Source organism: Strongylocentrotus purpuratus, unplaced genomic scaffold (assembly GCF_000002235.5).
Source record: "Strongylocentrotus purpuratus isolate Spur 01 unplaced genomic scaffold, Spur_5.0 spur5_scaffold_3, whole genome shotgun sequence".
NCBI lineage: Eukaryota > Metazoa > Echinodermata > Echinoidea > Camarodonta > Strongylocentrotidae > Strongylocentrotus > Strongylocentrotus purpuratus.
Genome location: NW_022145609.1, coordinates 8,591,966 through 8,615,398, shown reverse-complemented (window position 1 = coordinate 8,615,398; position 23,433 = coordinate 8,591,966). Strand labels below are relative to the sequence as shown.

The window sequence follows — 23,433 nt, the reverse complement described above, 5'->3', positions numbered from 1 at the left end:
TACCGTTCTCGAAAATAATTCTCGTCTGAATTTAGTTCCCCCCCTCACGCGCAAAGCGCGGAAGCTTTTACGTTTCTTTAAATCATTAGAGAAAGAAGACGATTCGTATTACCTTTCTCGAATCTGAATCCTAGTCTAAATTTAGTTTTTTCCCTCCTACGCGAAGCGCGGAATTTTGGCGTTTCATAAGATTATGAAAGAAAGAAGACGATTCGCTGTGCCGTTCTCGACTCTTAATCCTTTTCTGAATTCAGTTCCCCCTTCCCCTCCTGCGCGAAGCGCGGAAGCTTTGATGTTTCATTAAATCATTAGAGAAAGAAGACGATGCGTTGTACCGTTCTCTACTCTTAATCCTTGTCTGAATTTCAAAGATCTGCTCCTTTTTATTCCTACGTCCTCTTACTTTTCTCTCCTCTCTTTTTTATTTTGCCGCCGATTTTCGGGGACCGCCCCCACAGCCCCCCCCCCCTGGCTACGCGCCTGCGGTCAGATAAATTCCTTTTTGATAAATTGTCCGACGCCTGAAGCTCAGGGGTTAAAGGCAATAAATTACGGTCAGAGAAGCATTCAGGGGTCCGCCTTAGGGCCTCTGGCGGGGTCGAGGCGGTGGAGCCCCCGGTGGCTCAGGGGTTTTAGGCGTTTAATTACGGTCAGATGAGCTTTTCTTTTATACCTTATTATTTTGTGACACTGGCAAGACACTATTTGGCGTGGAGTCCAGGGGGCGAAGCCCCCAAAAGTCAGGGGTTTTAGACAATAAATTACCGTCAGATGAGCATCTAAGGGCCCGCCTAAGGGCCCTAGGTGGAATCCAGGGGCCAGCAGAGCCCCCGGAAGCTTGGGGGCTTTAGGCATTTAATCACGATCAGATGAGCAGATTTTGATGCCTCATATTTTTTGACACTAGCAGTTAACTATTTTGTCTTTCTTGCTCTCTTTCTTTTTATTTTTCTTTAATATACCTTTTCAAAAAATGTGGGAGGGGGGGGGGGGGGCTCGAGGCTCCCGATCCCCGCCGTTCCCCGAGCCCTGACACGTAAGAATCTCAAGAATCATATTTCTTGCCTGGCTGTAAATTTAGGAATTTGTCACATAAAAATTTATGGAATTATTATGGAATTAGAAATAAACCACGTTTGAATTTGATTTCACCCAAGCCCCCTTCCCCCTATCAGTTCGCCAGTATCTCCCCTTTTCCTTTTTTCTTTACTTTCCTTCCTTTTCTCTTATTTTTTTGATTGGGGGGGGGGGGGGCAACAGCCTGGGAGGCAAAGCCCTTTCGGCCCCCCCCCCCGATCTCCTTCTTCCCCCTTTTCTTTTCTTCTTCCTCTTCTCTCTTTTCCTTTCTCTCCTCTTTCCCTTTCCCTTCTTTTCCTTTCTTCTCTCTCTTTTTTTTTTGCGGGGGGGGGGGGGGCAAGGCCCGCTCGGCCCCCCCTGGATCCGCGCCTGGGTGAAAGAGGATGTCCTTCTGCAATGATTTATACAACAAATATGTTTGAAGACGAATTTGACGAAGGAGTGCCTAATAATTTATTTAGGTTTGTGTTGTACGCAGAAAACCCTAATGTTGTACGTTCATCACTATATTCGTCTTTATAAACATGTTTTGAAAATCCATGCAGAAGTGTGTCTTAAGTGTGTCCATCAGCCTGGTGTCCATCAAATTGTCGGGCCTTCCAACAATGTAGAAAGGCTCTATAAAGCTCGGCTATAGCAAAACAGCAATTAATAGAAAGAAAAAGGAAGAAGGAGATGAGAGAGACAGAGATAAAAACAGAAAGGGCGGGGGAAGATATAGAGAAAGAGAGAGAAGGATAACGAGAGAGAGAGAGAGAGAATGAGATGAGAAAGAGGGAGAGAGAGAGAGAGAAGGGGGGGGTTATAGAAGTGAGATATATTAAGAAAGAGAGGAAGAGAGAGAAAGAGAAAGAAAGCAGAAATAAAGGAAATAGAATATAACTAAATAAATTAAAAAATCGAGACAAAATATGAGATTTGTCGCATATTTTCATCACGAATTTCACTTCAAAGTTTGTGATTCGCGATGTCCCTTCAGAGCCACTATTATGGTTCGCTTGTGTTTCCCAACAAATTACGGTTAGCGTGTGCTCCTCAACGGTTCCACAGCGTATCAGTGTGTATATAGCGTATCCGCTGAAGTGAACCTTTTTTCAGTTTCTTAGGCGTTAGGTTACACTATAGCGTGAGGTTACACTTTAGCAGCTTCACATCCGTCATACCAGGATATACAGCAATGGATATTACTACAAGTACAAGCACAATCTTTTTTGATATGTGTACATAGAAGGGAATTGATAATATTAAATATTGGACTTCACTATTCACCCTCTGTGTTTCTGTGATATTGACAATGTCTGGGGATTCAATACTTGGATGGTTAAGGATGTTCCTGTCACTTACTCTGATATGGATTCTTGCGTCTATTACAGGTTTGTATTTAACTTACTGGATTTTTCTACTTTTCAATTCCAAAAGCATGGAATCGCCTATGGAATTCAAAAGTATCAACACTTGTTTATTGTTTACCACCAGTCATTTTTTGTTGTGAACAATATGCTATCAATATTAACCCTATTTTAACTGGGCTATTTCAGACCGGGTTTTTACTGGAGGGGGAAAGGGGGGGGGGTCAATTTGACCTCCCTAAGATCTCGGCCGTTTCACAGCCGATCGCCGCGAAAATTTGCATGCATGTCAAGTGAAGTGTATAGAATACTATGGTAATTTCAATTTTTTGAAAAATTCACTCATTTGCCTATGTATGGTAATTCATGCAAATAAGGTCATAAAATTCACATTTTTACCCATGAATCATATATTATTCATATTTAAGCATTTGTTTCCACTACATATATTTGTTAGACCATTTGGAATAATAATACAACACAAACAAATTGAAAGAGCCAGGTTATTCCTGATGTTATCTCTTGTTTTGATAATTTCTTATGTATTTCATTGTTTTGATAATTTCTTATGTATTTCATTGTTTTTTAAGTTATGTATTTTATTGTTTATGTTGTTTTATTTCATTTCTAACTACAATTCAACTATTTTGACCCCATATGTTTTGTACACAAATCACAACAATTAGCAATTTTCGAGCTGACATGCAAAGACAAAAGGTCACGTAACTTTGTAACTATACGTCTGATTTTCGAAAAAAATTGTTTTAAAAAGATGCGTAACACTCGAAAGAAAAAAGTCATGAAAGGAAAACTTAATCTGCCGCGGTTTCGGAGTAGTCGCGAAATTACAACGGGGGGGGGGGGGGGGGGGGGGTTCAAATTGATCCCCCCATAACATAGGGTTAAAGATTCATTAAAATGAACTTACATTCAAAATTATAAAACGACAACATAGAACCATATACATATTATATTCACCTGAAACAGTGGGTATAATAATGATGTGGTCCTATGTACACAGCCAAGGTAGCCATATCAGTATTAATACAGCCCTTCCCGTGTGTACCGTAATTATTAATACCCCGGCATTGCCCGGTTGGCCCCGGTACCCATTTAATACACCTGAGGGCATGGAGAGGGACCAATATTGTATGAGAGTCAAGAGCATTCACCTCAGTGCTCCCACTGTATGATGGGTAAATAAGTGTTTATTCTTTAAAAAAGTGAAAGTAATTTATTTGGAATAATAAACGAATCAGAGGGGTTGCTTGGATGCAATATGAGCATTGATCTTAATCTAGGAAAGCGCACGTGTGGAGGGGTTGGGAGGTGGGACAAAGTAATCGAGAAAATACGTTAAACAGGACAGACAGACAATTATCGACATGATTTAGGAAAGAACTGCTCCTGCCGTAGATAAGACGCCCCTAGAAATTTGTAGGAGGGGAAGGGAATAGTTGCGTACCACTTAAAATCAAATTAATTAAAGGGGCTATAAAATGAAGGTGAAAAGGATTAATGTCAGATCCTCCTCTTACTTCCATATTCCTCTTATAAAAAAAACACATTATCAGATGACTCCCTCTGTTTTCCTTGTTCTTTTTTTTATGGGCAATTCGAAAACGGTGATTGAGTGGGGGAGAGGGGAGGGGGTATAGCCTACTGTTGTGTGAAGAATCACGTGTTGCTTCATTGTCTCTTATTCTTATCTTACAGTTGAATGTCAAGAGTGTTCTACATCAGGGTCGAATGTGTTTGGTGGCTATCAGTATGTCTTCTACCATGGTGTCCACAAGACATTCTCTGACACACGTGCACTTTGTCAAAGCTTAGGAGGTGACATGCCAATCATTACATCAGCTGGTCAAAATGTACGTACGCACTTTTATCGTGTATTACATTAGATATTTATCAGAATTTTCATGGAGCCAACCGTATTAACGTTTTTCAAATTAAACATTTGTTAACCGTTGCCTATTTATTCTTATGAATTATCATGATTTTCTGGCGCCTTCTTTGTGTTTTCAGAACGAATAGGGCGGTGGAATGTTGTCAAGACTGATACTGATAGCAAAAATCGTATTCTAATTGGCAGATGTTCTATGAAGTTAAACTTTTCAAGAATTATGTTATTGACCGGTATAGGCATTAATCCAACCACCCAACAGGTACACCATGTATAATTCTCAGATAAAAAAATAAAAAAACTAAACTGGTGCTTGTGTCCACTGTCTCACGATTTCCCACCAGTGAAATTAAAAACATAAACCTTAATATATACGTTGCCGTGTTTGGAAAATGTGACATCTGAAACTCCGATTGAAAATTTTAAGAATACTGGTGGAACATTCCCATTGTAACCACTACTGCAATGAGCCGAAAGTTCGAGGGGGCTGAGCCCCGGCCCCCTCCCCCTTCCACTCCGGGAACGGAGGGACCGCATTCATGTTTCCCAAGTCTCCAGTAAAGGGGTACTTTTCACGCATCAAAGTCCGGCTCGTAATACACACAAAAATCGGCCCGTATACACACCGGACTTAAGGCCCGGTCACACAGCCCTCCACGGGCGTATCGCGGCCGAATCACGGCCAAAAATTTCTGCCCGTGAAGCAGACGCTGTTGGACGCTTTGAGGTCGCGATAAAGACGCGATACAGCCGTACTTTACCCGTCGTTACACGCGGTAAGAAATTCACACGCGGTTGGCCGCGCGAAAAAGTTTTGGGCTGCCCAAAAATTTAGACCGCGGGTAATCGCGGGCGGTACACGTGGTACACGTGGTACACACGCGGTAAAGACGCGGTACAGACGCGGAACGAACGTGCCAGGACGTGCTACGGCCGCGGTTAAGACGTGGTTACACGCGGAATTGGACGCGAAATTTTAGCGGGTAATTGCGGGTGGAGCACGGTCATAGCACGTTTGTTCCGCGTCTGTACCGCGTTGTTATCACGTGCATTAGCGTGTGTACCGCGTGTAAGCGTGGTAGGCCGCGGTACCGCCGCGCTTCACCCGCGATAAGGACGCGGAACAGTCGCCGGCGTCTGTTCCGCGGGCATACCACGGGTAAACCGCGGGTAAGCCAATTTTGCACATTTTCCACCACGGGCAACCGCGGGCAAAAAAAAAAAATCGCGAAATTTTACCCGCGATACAGACGCGAAAGGCTGTGTGACCGGGCCTTTAGGGGGGGGGGGTGCTTTCAAAGGGAGGGAACATGCATACGCTTACTTAAACTAAACTGGTGGGGGGCTGAGCCTTGAACGCAATGCATGCGACTAAGATATTGATCCTTTGAATCGGGGGGGGGGGGGCGTGTTTACTTTGCCCCTCCCCCGAAATTAGACAATGTTGCAATGCGCCACGTTGATATCAATCTCCAATGTATTTCTCTTTTCTTCATAATATGAATAGGCTTTCATTGCCACGAGATTACCGACGAGGTATGGTAACTATTACATCGGCTTAGAAGGCACGGATAAGGATGATGAATACAAATGGATTGATGGAATGGACCCTGAGTATGTATCAACTATCGTCGTGATAAAATGCCACTCATGTTTTTCAAATCATTTTCCTATAACAAATATTCATTATGGCAGTGGTAATAATGGCATGCAAGCGCGGAAAGAGGGCACTAGCCATTTGAAGAGGAGGGGCAAGTGTGGCAATTTGCACCCCTGACGAATTTCAACCAAGAAAAAGTTATACTGACCGACTGTGCATAATTGTGGATGTTTTTTGGTGAAACCCGACAATTTTTATGTGATTGGTTGGTTGGTTCTACCTGACTGCTAGGAAAGCACGTTATGTTTCTAAGTTAGCAACCAGAGGACCGACGCGACTTAAGGCCGTCGCAAGTCCTCTCCGAGGGACTTGGTTATGACGGTTAATGGCTTACCAATTGGCAGTAGCGCATTGACTTGCCACTTGGTTCCGAACCCGGATCTCCTGGTTATGCGAGACCACTGATCTACCTCTGAGTCATCTCACCTTAAACCATTAGTCAAATCGTTTTGAACTAAAATCTAATTTGAGAGTAATAATATCGCATAAATCATTGAATTATTGCTAATATATTACATTTTGATCGAATCTTCATATTCCAAGTTGTTCTAAGACATGCAAAATCTTCAACGTTTTCCTAATATATCGAACTATGTCACACGTGTCACAAGTTCAAACGGCCTAGGTTTTCTTCACGAAACAATTGTTTTATATCCCAAAATCGACCATTCAAATTCATGCTACAAAAAGCGTGTTTTATGAATGAAAATGTTTTGCTCGCAGTTATTTATGATAATGCCATAGCATGCAATTATAATACTTGCTCCAGACTCCAGTTTTGTCAAGGAATGAATGAAAAACTCCAAGCTACATGAAAACCTACTATTTCAATGTATTTATAAAATCAGTCATAAGCACTTCATACTGATTTACCAGTAGATTCATGTCCTTTTGTTCTCCGAAGCAACCGAGTCATAATGTAGTCGGCCTTTGTCTCATATATCTATTTAGTATTTCCGTGGAATTTGTGATTTTTTTTATTGTTAAGTCTATTTGATATATATAAATTACTCACTTTAAAGGTATACCAACTGGGATTCTAGTTTAAACAACCCAGACAAACCTTACTGTGCTGTAATGAGGTCGTCTGGAAATAGCTCGGTAAATGGACTATGGAACCGAGTAACATGCACATCAACTAGAAAACATATCTGCCAAATACCTATCGGTACGTATTTCAAGTAATTTTGCGTTCTCACCATTTTTAGTCCAGTTCTGAAGGATCGTGTAAAATAACATTGTATGTATAATATTCTAGATATTGGCCGACTGTTCCTGATACAAAATGTTAACGATCAAATTTTGTTTACTATTTTTTGCCCAGTTTTTATCTACGGTGTGTACAGTGATATCAAAACAATTATATGAGAGAGCCGTTTTGATACTAAATAAAGCCTCGGTCACAAATGCCATTACGTACTGCTACGAACGCCGTACGAACGATTTTCAGACAATGGAAATGCGGGAAGACGATGGAAAAACAGGGAGATTCGTACGAAGTTATCGTTCGTACGAACCTTTGTGACCGTAGCATATTATTTCGTACGAATCTCCCTGTTTTTCCAATGTCTTCCCGAATTTCCATTGTCTGAAAATCGTTCGTACGGCGTTCGTAGCAGTTTGTAATGGCATTTGTGACCAAGGCTTTACGATCAAAGGCATTTTTCTTTTTAATACACTATTTCGAGACGATCATCCGATATTCATGCTCTAGATGGACTGTCATTTCTGTAACCATACAAAATTAATTATCAATGATAAGAGCCGAACGAAGAATAATTATGCAAAATTTACATAATTTATCAAGCTTAAAGGGGTAATAATTCAGTTACACTCTTCTAGGTGATGTCGTAACATATTTATATATATTATGAATGTTGATTGTTGAACAATAATGAGTAATGTCAAGTAAAAACATTCCGCGATATCATTTAGATGATGTTCTTGAGGTCTAAACGTTTTGGTCCATATATTACTCCAATAGTAATTTTAAAGAGTGTTCTTGCTGTAATTAATTAATTCATCATGTTCATGCAAAACGAAGATTCATCATGTTCTCTGGAGGGGAAGGGGGAGGTTTCCCAATCATTTTCATTTGTCAATTATAATGTTCTCGTTTGTATGATTATTCGATTAGTTATTCGATGCAATTCATGAATATATATATTTTATATTATTTTATTAAAAATAGTGACACAAATTTGAAATGAAATTAAATCCAGCAAAACATAATAATGGTTTGCTTGATGATTTCCAGACGTATGTCAATAAACTTCCAGGTAGAATATAATTAAAGAGTGTTCGATGTATATTGAAGAGATCGTCTATGTCTACAACGATGTACATGTTAGAAATACATGTTACCTTGATGCATTAAAGTCAGTCCAACCTTCATAACAAACTACTATAGACTAGAAGAAAGCTCGAAAAGCAGAGTAGCAGACTGGTAAAAGTTGGAAAAACATCGGACAAAAATTTGAGTAAATTATGAATTTTTCAAAGGTGGAATGAAATCACTTTAGGTATGGCCTCTTCAAATTGGATGAATCGGTAATGTTTCTGTGAAGAAGAGGCGGAAAACCTTACATTTGTTCCAACACACAACAGTAGTACCCCAAGGAAGGAAGCAGAAACCATTCAAACAAAATGTATTGATCTTTTTTGTACACGACAAACGATAGAGTTGTCCGTGTCTTATGCTACGGTCACAAAGGTTCGTATGAACGATAATTTCGTACGAATCTCCCTGTTTTTCTATTGTCTTCCCGAATTTCCATTGTCTGAAAATCGTTTGTACGGCGTTCGTAGCCATTCGCAATGGCATTTGTGACCGAGGCTTAAGTCATAATCCAAGGGCTAAATTGCTCGTTTGAGATTCGCACTTATTTAGCGACCTCGCTTTTCAAACTTTCATAATTCTCTTATTATTGGTCCGATTAATTTTAAACTTTCACCATTTTTGTGTGTGCTTTCGTACAAATGAACTTATTAGACGGGTTGGATAATTGCCCTTTAATTATCTGTACTGTGCATGAATAGAATGCCAAGTGCTGTAAAATGCTTGCATCGTTATACTTGTAAACGGGTAATATTATACTCTTTGTCATTTTGGATTTGATAGCCCATCCAATATTTCAGTTTGTAATAGTTCAGTAGCTGTCTTCCATTTTGAACATAGCGTATGGTTTTATTTAATGTTATATAAACAGACGATTACTGTAGATGGCAAGAGCTCGGCGAATCTCAGTATCTCATCAAGTTCGCACCTCGTGCAACACCAAGTGCTGCCAGGGAAACATGTCAAAGTTATGGCGGTGATTTGGCTATCATCAAAACAGCCGAAGTCAACGTAAGTCCCCTGACACATTGTATACAGTATGCACTCGGTCAATATAATTAAGATAATCAAGGAAACTAAAATATACGCCAGAGGGCAAACTACATGTACCTACAACTTTAATATGTACACCCCGATGGAGAGACCCCACCCATGTCACCGCAAACAACGCCGAACCAGATTTCACTGACCATTAATCTCAGAAAATCGATCACGTCTGTTAACAGTGGCGGATCCAGGGAGGAGGGGGCCCGGGAAAAAAATGTGTTCCCTACCCCCCCCCCCCCCCACCCACCCACTGAGCGAACTTTTGGCCCCCACGATTTTCAAATTTCAGCACACTTAATTTCATATTGATTTCAAATCTGGGCCCCCCCTAAGAAATCCTGGATCCGCGCCTGTCTGTTATCGCGTTCAAGTGGTTCGCGGGGGGGGGGGGGGGGGGTGGATAGGCGTGGAGAATTGTCTGTGGACTAAATTGATTTCAATGACATTTGAAATGTGTTTTCATTCGCAAATTACCTATTGTATATCGAATAATCATGATTAACGCAATTCTTACTGAATTACACGGCAAAAATGAGTAAAAGTAAGTATATTGTTATGCAATGAAATAAAAACTAGACAAAACAAAACAAAAACGGGCATACTATCTTTGAACAGCTGTTACCCCCCCCCCCCCCCCGATTAAGTGTTTTAAACACTTAATAGAAAATTGGTATTGCGAACAAAAAATGTTTATTTTGTTCAGAATCAATCTGTATATATTAGAAGTAATTACATATTTTACATATTTTTTTCTCCAATAATAGATTCTTTCATTAGTAATTTCTTGCGGGCCTATAGAGCTCCTGTATGAAACCAATTTCGCTGATTTTCTTATCATTCTATTACAATTAGCACAACTAGGTTTTTCATTCTGACTTAATAATTTGTGAATAAATCATACATTTATTATTATTGTTTTCTTCTCCATTTTGCTCACAGAACTTTCTCAAAGCGCTTCTACCTCCATTTAATCCTAGTGATCCATATTTTTGTTTCTTGTTCGGGCTTTCGAGGAGTGGCAGGGGAACTTTCTACTGGCTGGATGATACTGCACTCGAGTATGTTCTTCATATGATTCCTATGTCAAGATCAGTCAAGATAAAATACTACATGTTGATGAACGCCTATGCCTTTCTTGATTCAATCTGTAGTTACAATTCTCCGCGAAACAATTTTTATTTTAATGTATCCAGTGTTCGTTAAAATATTATATACTTTATCAGCATACTGTGTATTATCTATATATGCTTCAGATGAATATCAAGACGATGGAACTTAAAAAGCTCGGCTCAGCATTACATAACGACGTTACAATCAGATTTCTGCTCTATATTTTGGCATAATACGTTTTTCCAATATTCCTCTAGCATATCGAAGGAGGATGAGGTTACTGTGAATGAAGATCTGAATTTGAATTAAGTTCAATGATGTGTTATATCTGAAACTCCATGATCATTCTCAATTTTATACGAAAAATGAAATAATGATTAAATTCATATTAATGATGATGATGATGATAATGATAATGATATAATGATAAGAATAATGAAGATGATAATGATAATAATAACAACAATACTACTACTACTTCTACTATTATTACTATACTGTTACTACTACTAATTATGATAATTATGATAAAGATCATAATATGAACTTAATTTATAAACCGTTTTTTTCTCCTAGTCCTAGGTATAATGATTGGTATACTGCCACGGAACCAAATGAAGCTGACACCTGGGGTTGTCTTGGTACGCGTGGTGGTCCTTGGTATGACCAGGTTCCACAGCTATCTTCACCGTACATTTGTGAGCGTACACGAGGTATGCATTCTGATGATCCAACATTAATTGTGCTCTAGTGACAGTTGCTCCGGGCTATATTTTAACAAACTATTTGTCTTTGGACCATGTTGGTAAGGGTTAAGGTCGGGGTTAGCCTAAGGATAAAGGGCTGAAGTTTGGACTTCGTTTAGAGTAAGAAATCGATTGCAGATAAATCGTCGTTGGAGCATGTTTCTATTCGTACAAGCTGAATTTTAAATTGATTTTCAGATATTTCGGATATTGCGCCACCTCCCAAAGGAAATTCGTTATTATTATTTAAACAAAACCATGCATTCTCCACTTTGAACACCATTATGGGATGTCTGGCTGATTCAAAACTTGGCTATTTTCTTTTACTACAAAAGATACCACTGCAATTGTTTATTTCAGGGAAAAAATGAAAATCGTGTTTTCAAATCTTGCGCATTCTTACACCAGGGAGATGCTTACACCGACGAAATAGTTTCTTCTTCAGACAGTGGATGAATAATTTTTCCTTTAAAAAATGACAACAAATGCAATCGCCCTCTGTTTTCATACATATTTGGAACATTAAACAAAGTTAATCATCGACTGTTAGGCCCACAAAGGGCTCCGTAATTGGGCAGAGAAAAGCCGACGCAATTTAGTTAATATCACACTCTTACTCATCACATTAAACTCTCTACTAGAAATTATGTTTTATTACAGTATCTGATAAAAATAGTGAAGCATCATTTGGAGGTCTAGATTATTTCACCTCTCCTTCATGGCTAGCTCGGTCTTTCTCAGATGCACGGACCTACTGTCAGTATCATGGAGCTGATTTAGCACTCATCAAATCACACGATATCAATGTATGTTCAATTGAACTCCTTTTCATTCAGCTATCAATTATTATCAAAATGGTGAATCATTGAACACATGTTAGTCTTTTGTTGTTTTATTAGTATTTTCTATCACAACTGGGAATTTTACATAGTTATTGAACTATGCAAATATTGGAAAGAATATTTCATGAAGTAATATCACGATTGAATGACGTATGTGACTTGATAGACAAATCGGTTCTTCATGAATGCGAGATGAAATTGGAAGCAAATGCCAATTCTAAAAAGGGTTATTTGAAGTTCATAGCAGAGGTAATATAACAGTCATGTAAACACATTTCCAATCCTTTGGCTTGAAGCTTTACAATATCTTTCAAAAATGATTATTAAACATGAAAAACTAATGAAGTTAATGAGGTGACATTTTTTCCCTTCCCAAAAGACTTTTCTCCATGTCAGGAATTCTGAGGAATATTCGGGATCAGATGACCAGATATTTTTTGGTTTGACTGACCAAGCTGATGAAGGCACATTTATATGGATCGACGGAACACCTTTACAGTAGGTTTAATAAATATGGAATGCCAACTTAGTCGTTTCTACTTTGAAATGACCGCTAAGCTCAAAAGTACTTATATTACTCCTTTAATAATTATGTAATCTGTAAAATGTTCGTCTCATTATATTATATATGTAGGTCGAGATAAGTGACCCCCCCCAAAAAAAAAAAAAAAAAAAAAAATAGTAAGAATAACGAAAATTTCACGGAAATTTTTCGTGGTAACTAGATAATTATTAATTCATGAAATCTGTTTTTCTAAAAATTTCTTAATCTCACTTAAATCGCTATCTTATGTTTTGATAATGACATTTTTGTAGTTCGTACTAAAAACCACATGCATTTTGCCTTTCGTAATGCAATGGAGGGTGCACACTTTTGTAATGATTTTCATCGTTTGTACATGTCCAAGTGTATATTTTCTTGTAAAATTTTCTAACTAGCAATCCGAATATAGGTATAACAGCAGTGCATACATTGCTTTCCGAATACATTAATTTATATGATTTTTTTCTCGAGTAAGATTAAAAAGAATTGTGGGGGAACTTGCTTTTTGATTGAGGGAGTATATTAGTAAGATGTTTCGGCTCAAAACTACTGTTGAGAGATTAAATATTTAAAAGCCAAGAAATAAGACAATGCACTTATATGACATGGGTTATTACACTTCACTTGTCAGAACTAAGATTGCATATCTGCCAATATAATGCCAAAAAACTAAACCCACAAAACTAAGAACAAAGCAAATAGAAACACGCACCCCTAAAAAAAACAATCTTTTATAAAACCGTTCTTATGTTTAACCGTCTGTTTGCTCATTAATTTCTCCTTTATTCAATACACACAGGTATTCTTCATGGAAGTCTCCTGAACCTAACGGCGAAAATAATGAAAATTGTGCCTCTCTACTACCTTCTAATCCAAACATGGGATGGGATGATGCTTCATGCAATGGCATACGACCCTTCATATGTGAACGCTATCAGGGTAAGTCACATGCCAATGATGTATGATCGTTTCAGTTTCTACAACGAAAAATGGTTTATTGCTTTATTTCAAATTGCTTAAGGTTCACTGTTGTCGACTTGGAGCAAACACAACTCCACCCCCCCTTGTGCATTTTTGTCTGTTTACCCTTGTGGATAGGTCATCAGAGTATGAGTCTATCTAGTGACTAGGGGTTTGCATCATCGCAAAGGTCGCAAAGATGAAAATTACACTGTAGAGAGCGAATCTAAGAGATTTTTTTTCAAAGTTTCGACCCCTCGAAAGTGCTTGTATCGATTTTATTCATGTAAATTAACGTGATCATGACAAAATACACTTGTGCGAGGATGCAAAGCGAGTTGGAATTTATTAAGTTATTTTCCGCATTTCACAACCTTTCAAAAATCGTATGCATCATATTATCCTACATGCTACAAGGAGAGGGTTAAGAATCCCTGCTACATCACTAACGTTCGACCGACGTGTAGTAAGTGGGTACTTAGTAGAAATTATTCATGGAATGTACTGCGCGCTGAGAACTACGGTTAAAAGCAGGATTAATGACACCTACATTATTTGGAAGTAGCGAAATGTTCATAATAATGGGATATTCATCGCATTTATAGCAATGTAAATGTCAGGTGTTTTATTAGTATGAACATGATGAATACAAATTATACAAAAACACGTAATGGTTTGAAGTAATTATCTCGTCTTTTTGTCTCAAAACACAATGAACACCTAATAATGGCAATCATCTTCTTATAATCAATATGTAGATGTTCCTGAAAATGAGTGGAGTCGCCTTGATGGAACCCTGTACTATATCTCTCAATCCTCGATGACGTCATACTCATTTGCTAGAAAGTACTGTCAGGATCAAGGAGGTGATCTTGCCCAGCCTAAAACAAACGAAATCAATGTAAGGACGCATCGTCATATTAACAAGTTTAATTCCAAGTATGGAACGTTTTAATAAAACGTGATACAACTTGTTACGGGCGTTTCATAATTTAGCAATAGTGTGTGCAAAAAAAGAAAGAAAATATAAACAATAAAATTAATGTAAGAGAAATAGAGAATATGTTAGATTATGTGAAAACAATCGGAAACGGGTAATAGAGCAGCATGATATTGTTGTGATGGGCATATTATAAGGAAACAAAATTATATCTTATTTCAACTAGTTCAAGTTTCAATGATGTCATATACTATAGACATCGATAAATTAAATCCCACTATCATGATAATGGCACAATAGAGATATTCATCGGCGATTTTTCTCTTTCTGATGTATTCTCTTAATACATTCACCAGATGCATCTCATCCAGCTGGCTGGAGGTAACTCGTATTGGTTTGGACTCGATGATATCAATCAAGAGGGCACGTTCCAATGGATTGATGGCACTCCACTCAACAATAGTGGGTATGTGTTCAATTGTTTTATTCATACATATACACACAACAATATCCCACACACCCTATTCATGACAAAAGCTATGGTCACAACTAAGAGCGGCGACCGACCGATTTGTAGCCTGCTAGGTCGCCGCTGTCGAGCAGGCGAGCAGGCTGTAAAACCCCAGCGATGCCTGGGTGGTGCCCTGTCGATTTGCCTTCGATCGCCGGTCGATTTTAGGTCAAATCTGGGCAAAATCGATCGGCGGGGCACCAAAATACGCTCAGTGCCCGGGAGGCCGCCGACCGGGCACCGACCTAAGCGAGCGTTCGCCGTCGAGCGATATAGGTCCAAAATCGAAGCTGCGAGGTCAAAGGCTGCCGACCGACTGATCTCCCAGCGACGACCGGGCAGCGACTTGGCGGGGACCGCTCGGCAGCCTTTGACCTAGCTCGATTAGGTCGGTGCCCAGGCGGCGACCGCCCGGTCACGGAGCACATTTTTTGGCGGCGAGTGAAAGGTGAGCAGGCGCCTCCGAATTTTAACTCCGCGCTTAAACTTCAGCAGCGACCGAGCGATGCCCTAAAAACAAGCTGTGCCCGGGCGAAATTGGCTAAACCTCGCCGCCCGGCCGACGAGCAGGCTACTTTTAGGGGTTGTGACCATAGCTACACTGCGTTCATTTCATGTCGCAGACAGAATGCAATAGGTAGAAACTGGTATGTAACGTTAATAACATTATTATCTAAGATACAAGTTGATACTCATAAAGCTTAGGATGAGTTTTCCAATTGATTGATGGCACCACCTTCCCCCCGGAAAAATAAGGAATTTGTCTTACTTTCGACCTTTTTTTTTATGCGGACCTCATGGAGCCTAAAATGCAAGCCCTGATCATGATTTGCAAGAAAGACATACTTGTTTATATTTACATTTTAATTAATATATATTTTAGCTGAAGCTCGAATCAAAACGCTCACATAACCCTTTCAACCTTTCATGATTATGCCCTTTAAAGTAAATATATCTTTTATTGATTCCAGATTTCCTGGTTGGTCGAATGGTGATGCAACCCTATTTCAGAATGAAAGATGTGTTCATCAGAAGGTTACTAATGGATGGAGAAAACTACCATGTACATCCTACTCCAGGTTCGCATGTGAAAAACCTCCGAGTGAGTATTTGCTTTATATTTCTATTATCCATATTCAGGGGGTAACCTTTATGATAGTCCATGCTCATATTATGCTCGTTCCACCTCATTACTTAGTTCAAAATGCCACAAACGAAACAATATTCCAATTGATAACATTCTAATACTTTGAACCACTGTTTGAGAGCCATATTTGGTTTCCATTTTAAACGGAATATCATCCATCGTAATCCATGCTTCAAGGAAATAAAGGGAAATAGTTTATCATATGAAATCTGCCTATTACACATTCCTAGTTATTTAGGCTTTACCCACCTGCAGTTGATAACTCGAGGGAAACTTGACTTCATTTAATATCATATATCATTTAAATTGTTTTTCCCATAAGTTTTTATATCATTCAGATTTAGGAGTGGAAGTAACTTTGTTAACAAATATATGTATGACAAAAATTGATTTGCATGGAACAGCGAGAACAACATAATATACGAAATGTAAGGTTGAAGTGTGAGATAAGTCATTGCCTTGGTAACGTTATGTGTATTCCCCCATACTTCTCCTCTTATGAAGATGCTAGGCGGACACCAATTACTTGAACAAAATAATTATTTCCCCATAGGTCCGCGACAGATCCTTCCTGTACGTCTAATGGCAGCTACTCCATCCCCCTACGGAGGAGGTCAGGTGAATTCTTCATTTGTCTGTCTACTCGGCTCAGAGAATGAAGAGTTTCTCACATTGTCCACCAGAAGACTCGTCCGTCTGACCGAGGCTATAAATTCCGATAGTTACACAGCACCAGGAGACAGCAATGGTGCATCATCTGTAGTGTTAAGGCAGACTCTTCCAACTACTATGGACGGTTTGGGATTTTACGAATGTTCTGCGGTGACAGCCAGTAGAATAACATCTGCTCCTCTTGGCATTCTTCCTTCTACCCGTACGTATATATGATTTCACATTGGCCTATGTTTTTACGATTATATACAACAACAACAATTCAACTAAGTGTAAATATTTGTTCTGAATACTTTGAAATGTGAACACTCCTAAAAATACCATCAATGTTAATACTTTTGAAATAATATTACCTACTTTTACTTCTTAAGAACCTTTAGTCAATGCAAATGTAAACATGACTGAGGATTAATGGAATAAGAGCGAGAGAAAAAGAAAGAATATGAAAGGAGCAATGACGAAATATTAATGAATCAGAAAAAATAAGATTCAAATGTGAGATTGAATTATCGATTTTTCCTTTCTTATCTGTTTTTTTCTTCATTTCGTAGGCCAATGGCAACCCAGTGATGGTCGATTTACAAAGACAGTACACGTTGGAGATGATATCACACTCAGTGTGATGAGCACGACAGGGATGGTAGGTGAAGACAGGATCAGATGGCGGAAAATCACTGATGTAGACTGGGCTAATTCACTTATCGGAATGAGTTCTGGTAGTCTAACACACACAATCCAATCTGCATCTGTCTCAGACGCCGGTGTGTATGTGACTTACGAGGATGGAACGTTGGAACAACATCAATTTAGCTTCATAAGACTCATCGTAAAGGGTTCGATTCCTCCTACCTTACACGTCGAAAATATATCATTACATATTGTTCGTAAGGATGTTAACCTACAGGAACAATTCTCCTTTCAGCTCTGTAACTATTATTCAAATGTAATGTAACAAATCAGGAAAACCCGACTAGAACCGACCAGATATATTCGGTTAATGAGACAGTAAAGAATACAATGTAAAATTGTAATTTCCATAATTGAATGACAGTTTCTGCAGTATTACGTCTAATTGAGGATTTACACGAATTTATATGTAACAGTTTGTCCTAATTGTGCAGTTCTAACTTTGTACAATGGACTAATGATTAAACGTATCAGGATGATTACCCCCTGGACAATCATCCCCGGAAAATCCCCCCCGGAAAACTACCCCCAAGGACAATAACCCCCCCCCCCCGAAAATAATTACCCCATGAAAATGATTCCCCAAGGACCATTATCCACCCTTGAAAATTACCCCTAGGACAATTACCCCTCGGATAATTACAACCTTGGACAATAACCCCCCCCCCGGACGACCAAGGTCAACCACCCCCGAGGACAATCCCCCCCCAACCCGGCAGATCACCCCGTTCATTAAAGGGGACTTCCAACCTGATAATAAGTTCGTTTTTATTTTTTTTCGGGGGGAGGGGGTAGTTGTCCTCGAGGGGGGGGGGGGGGGCGGAGGTTGATTGTCTAAAGGAGCAATATTCAGGTGGTTGTCCTCGGGGGAGGGTGTAATTGTCCATGGGGTTAATTTCAAGGGGTTATTGTTAGTGGGGGGGGGGGGGTAATCGTCCTCGAGGGAGGTAATATTCCGAGGGTTATTGGGGAAACATCATACTCTTTTAAAGACTTTCTGACCTATTATTTCATTAGCATTTAAAAGAGTCACTTGATTTATTTTTTCGTTACTTTAAAAATATGATTGATTTCCATTTTTTTTCTAGGCTACCCCCCTTCAAAATACCTCCCATCTTCGTGGTATATATATATATATATATTCACTATTGTTCATGTTTCATTTCATTAACAGAGTGCCCTTATGGAAGATGGAATCCACCATTATGCGATCGTTTGTGTGATAGTTGTTATAATGGAGGTGTATGCCACGAACTCTCAGGAACATGCATCTGTCCTCCTGGCCATGCTGGAAAGAACTGCCTCCAAGGTAAAATCGAGAAATCTCTGAAGAAAATATTAAAACCCCTTTATTTGTCTTTATCTAATACATTCTTTTCCTTTGGTTGAATCTTTACAATTAGATACTACTATGTTTTATAATTTTTTTTGTATGAATAATAATAACAACAACAATAACCATTACAAAAGGAAGAAGAAAAGAAGAGGGAGAAGAAAAGGAAAGGGGAAGAAGAACAGGAAAGAGGAAGAAGGAGACTTATGCTGATAATGATGGCGATGATAATAAAAATAGTGATAAGTAATGTAATATAACGATCATCATGAACATTATAAAAATAATAATAATCACAATATATTCTAATACAAGTAAAGATAATGAAACAATGGTTATTTTATTATTTACATAAACGTCGTGGGAAGATTATCTGTTTTTCACGTCTTTTGTTTCCATAAGTAACTATTAGTTTAGTTCAATGCTCAATGCTTATTTGCCAATGATTATAATGACTGACAACAGATTTGTTTTCCAAATCAAAATAAGAAAAAATAACAATATTGTCGCTTGTGGCTTGGGAGAGTTTTGATTGACTGGAATAGGTTTGCATATTACGTGCTCTTTTCATCTCATTTTTCAAAACATTTCCTATTAATATATTTTGTTTATATAATTGAATTCGATGTATATTAGTAATAAAATTGTTGAAAAATTTCCTTTTATTGTCGACCGACAGGTTTTTTAGAAATTATGGGAAGAAAAACATTGATAAATCGGAGAAAGGACCCTTTAAGAATTTGTGATTCATATCTAAATTGAACACTCTGATTAATATATATGTTCCATGCAGCGTGCGGGATGCAAAAGTTTGGCTGGGACTGTGAGTTTGAATGTGGACCCGGTCAGCCTCTGGACAAGTGTGCTGGAAGTCAGATCTGTCTACCTGATCCTTATGGATGCTCCTGTTTAGCTGGATATACAGGAATATACTGCAATGAAAGTATGTGCTAAAACGACTTCTATAAATGAATGAAATTTGGAGGAAACCAGAAACCTTTAAACAACAATGGTTTCGACTTTGTGTTTTATACAATTTTCACGGTCAAAAACTAAATCCTTTTACAGGATTTGTCTAAAATGGATAACACTTTGGAGATAATTATGGTGGTACCTTAACATGTGTATACACGAATAGCGGGTTTATATATATATATATATATATATATGCATGGAAATTATCAGGATTTTAGAATGGGCACCTGTGTATTACGTGAACAAAAATATGCTTAGGTCACACGCGAATTAAATGTTCGGGGGAGCAAATTCATTAAACACTATGTCAAGTCATGAATCTCGTAATATCTCGTCTTTCTCATCCTACAGCATGTGGAGACGGTATGTTTGGAGCTGATTGTCTTCAAAAATGTAATTGTACTGATGGAGCAGATTGTGATGACGTCACTGGACAATGTACAATAGATTGCTCGCAAGGATGGTCTGGCTCAGCATGTCAAGGTACAATCATTTAATGTAATTTAAAATGACATACGAATATACTTTTGAATAATTTAATCTGTCACTAAATTAAAATAAAATTTAATAATATAACTAATAGCAAAATAATTATGAAATAATTATGTTATCTTGGTTATTTAGGGACATATCCAATTATTCAAAAATATATTTATATGAACACTTGGCATTACATACTTAGTCGGAGGATTAAACCGTGGACTAAAGTTAGTCCGCTTTCGATAATAACACCCTAAGCCCATATATCCCCCATGTATTGAACAATAATCACATACTGATACAGGCACGCACGCACCCTCTGGAGCGCAGGCACACACACAGCTTTCCATATGTGAATCATAAATGTTTAGCTGTGGTGTAAACAAACTACTGGGACCGGTCTGTTTGCATTCCATTAGTCATTACAATCAAATATGATCATATGCTAGTATCTAATTCATTCATCATTTATCTATCAACTCTGTTGCTACCTTGATATTTCTAATCTAGTATCTGATATATTTATTATTTAGCTACCAACTATGATGCTACCGTCGTATTTTTAACTTCTGTCATTTCAATTCAATAAGCCATTTCGTATATACTATCTGCGCATGGGCAGATAAAGGTCATTTGTGATAAAATTGTAAAACCCACCGAGATGAATACGTGTTCATGTTATGTAATCAATAGGGACTTTTAGATTTGCGTGAACTGATACGTGTGACGTCCATTCAAGGCAGTGCATTGAAAGGACGTCGATCGTAGCAATCCACGTTATATTTGTGCAAATCTAAAAGTCCCTATTATTCATGTGTGCACCTACGGTACATTCTATGATACAAGAGGGCAAACAAAAGCTTTTCATGCAGTACATACATGACTTTGGCATTGATTATTCTAAAATACACAAAGTGGGACTTCTCCACGAGTAGAAGATCTGTAGATATTTGGGGTCATTATTTTGACCCATGTGCTAACTACGAAATGGTCTATTCATTTCAATTCAATAACGGTTTATTATGCAATTTTAAAATACATGCATTCGAATTGTCATTTTGCATGAAAAGCAGCAGAAGCTGGATTATTCATGTTTACACGTTGACATGATCAGGTGATGAATACATAATTAAATCAATCTCATTTTTGAATATTGACACGTTAAAAAGATTGTTAAAAATACATTTAAAATTACATTGCACATTAAGAATGTCAAAAGAAAGTCTTATACTCCCGTCTGGAAATGAATAAATTGCATTTTAAGATTGGAGATGACTGAGGAGTAGACCAGTACTGTGTTTGTAATTTAACTTTCTTTTTACTAAAATCCTAGTTCCACCACCATTCTCTTCAACTACTGTCTCTTCTCCACCAGAATCAGATTCAACTGGAGGTACTTCGTCAAGTTCCATAGCAACTGTCGTAGGAAGCGCTGTTGGTGCTATTGTTGTGATTGTTATCGTTATAATTCTCATCATCTTCCTTTACAAGCGAAGAAGGTTAGAGAGATACCTTGTACTTAATTCGTCCCTCTCAGCAGTCCATTCTCATCGTACTTCTCCACGCATATGGCTAATACTGTATGGGCATGACAATGCAAGCTGAAATATGATTTATAAAGTTATTTGAATACTTTCTTCATTTTTAAAATTTGCTATTCAATGTAAATATTCTAAAGCATAACGTTTCCTAAATGTCACGGAAACCAGTTTAAAATACTTATTATATTTCTAACATGTATTTTAAAAATACCGTACCAATTCCCACATGCCAATTGTCATGTTTACAGGTTATTATATCTGTTATTTGAAATTTATTATTTGTAAAACTATGTATTTCCTCAATGCATTTTATCAATTGCTTTCATATTATTAACTTTCAGCGATGAATCAGCCACTACTAAGTCTAAAGGGAAGGAGTCTGATACGTCTCCTCAGTATGAGAACCCGGTATTTGATCAGTCAAAGACAGATGTCCATACCTACCAAGACATTAATACTGACACCAATACCTACCAAGACATTAATACTGCTGATCAGAGCTACGAGGATCTCTCCGACCCTCATACCTACCAAGATCTTAAGAAACCTGATCAGGAGGCTAACTACGAAGAATTAAATGACGCCAGGAACAGAGATTATGTCAACGTACCAGGCATTTAAACTATCAATATATCAGAGGTGTCGTGGTTGAGTGGATACGTCTGTTGAGGTCTTAAAGTGTAACATGGTCTTAAAGTGTAACACGACCCCCTAGCTCCTGAAAAAAGAGTCGCTGCGTTGCGCATGCGTACGTGGAGCTAGCAGACGGACACATACTTTGAAAACAAGCTACGGTAGCTACCTAGCAGCTAGATGCAGATCATACAGCTGCATTACTATCCTGACTAGTGTATTAAAACCTGTTCTATTCATTCTCAACATTTCAAACACCAGGTATCAACGATTTCAACAAATTCGACATTTTGAAGGTAGAGACTGATAGTAGACTCTAGGCCTAAAGGGAGATATCAAGTAGATCTAGACCCTATCATGAATCGACTTCGCTTACTAGTATTGCTAGTATTGGTAGTATTGGTGAATGAGTGTCGCTGCCAAGGTGGCGAGCGCGGCAACGATGGTGAAGAACAGCCAGCGCCACGGGGTCTTTTGACAATTCTTTTTTTTTGCTATGGCAGACAGCCAGTGAAAATAAATTCGTTAACTCCGTTTCGTTGACACTCACCAGAGATTTTTAAAAGGGGCACTAATGATAATGAAAAATGGGCATTTGTCGCAGGAAAAGGGGAACCTATAAGATTTTAATAGGGGCATTTATCAAAGATAAAAAGGGGTATTTATGAAAAGGAGAGGGGCCGTATAAAAAGGGAAAAGGGGCGTGCACTCATTGGGAGGGAAAGGGTACTTACAAGAAAGGAAAAGGAGGCATGTGTCAAAGGGGAATTTATGAGAAAGGGAAGGGGCTCTTATTAAAAAGGGAAAGGAGCACATATCAAAAAGTAAAAGGGCACTTATTAGAGGGGACGCGTGTCAAGGTAAACAATAAAAGGGCTATTATCAGATATCATAAGGGGCACTTATGAACTTGTGACAAACATACAATCCAGATG

At 38.4% G+C, this 23,433-nt stretch overlaps 2 protein-coding genes across 3 annotated transcripts; both read left to right on the top strand.

The window, feature by feature from the left end:
• The first annotated feature begins 2,250 nt into the window (after window positions 1-2,250).
• On the top strand, window positions 2,251-18,925 carry LOC587740 (macrophage mannose receptor 1). Its single transcript, XM_030996697.1, has 16 exons — window positions 2,251-2,450; window positions 4,143-4,297; window positions 5,840-5,946; window positions 7,015-7,160; window positions 9,202-9,341; window positions 10,317-10,435; window positions 11,064-11,200; window positions 11,894-12,039; window positions 12,455-12,573; window positions 13,419-13,558; window positions 14,338-14,480; window positions 14,876-14,985; window positions 16,002-16,132; window positions 16,731-17,051; window positions 17,401-17,682; window positions 18,711-18,925. Exons 1-16 carry the CDS (start codon window positions 2,372-2,374, stop codon window positions 18,923-18,925), a joined length of 2,490 nt encoding a protein of 829 aa, XP_030852557.1. The 5' UTR covers window positions 2,251-2,371.
• Window positions 18,926-19,669: 744 nt separating this feature from the next.
• LOC115919005 (multiple epidermal growth factor-like domains protein 10) lies at window positions 19,670-23,060 on the top strand. 2 transcript variants are annotated; one of them, XM_030996735.1, is made up of 4 exons: window positions 19,670-19,812; window positions 20,196-20,327; window positions 21,700-21,823; window positions 22,207-23,060. In XM_030996735.1, exons 1-4 carry the CDS (start codon window positions 19,671-19,673, stop codon window positions 22,484-22,486), a joined length of 678 nt encoding a protein of 225 aa, XP_030852595.1. In that variant the 5' UTR covers window position 19,670; the 3' UTR covers window positions 22,487-23,060. The 2 variants fall into 2 exon arrangements, with proteins under 2 accessions (XP_030852595.1, XP_030852594.1); XM_030996734.1 differs by having other exon boundaries at window positions 21,658-21,823.
• The last annotated feature ends 373 nt before the right edge of the window (window positions 23,061-23,433 follow it).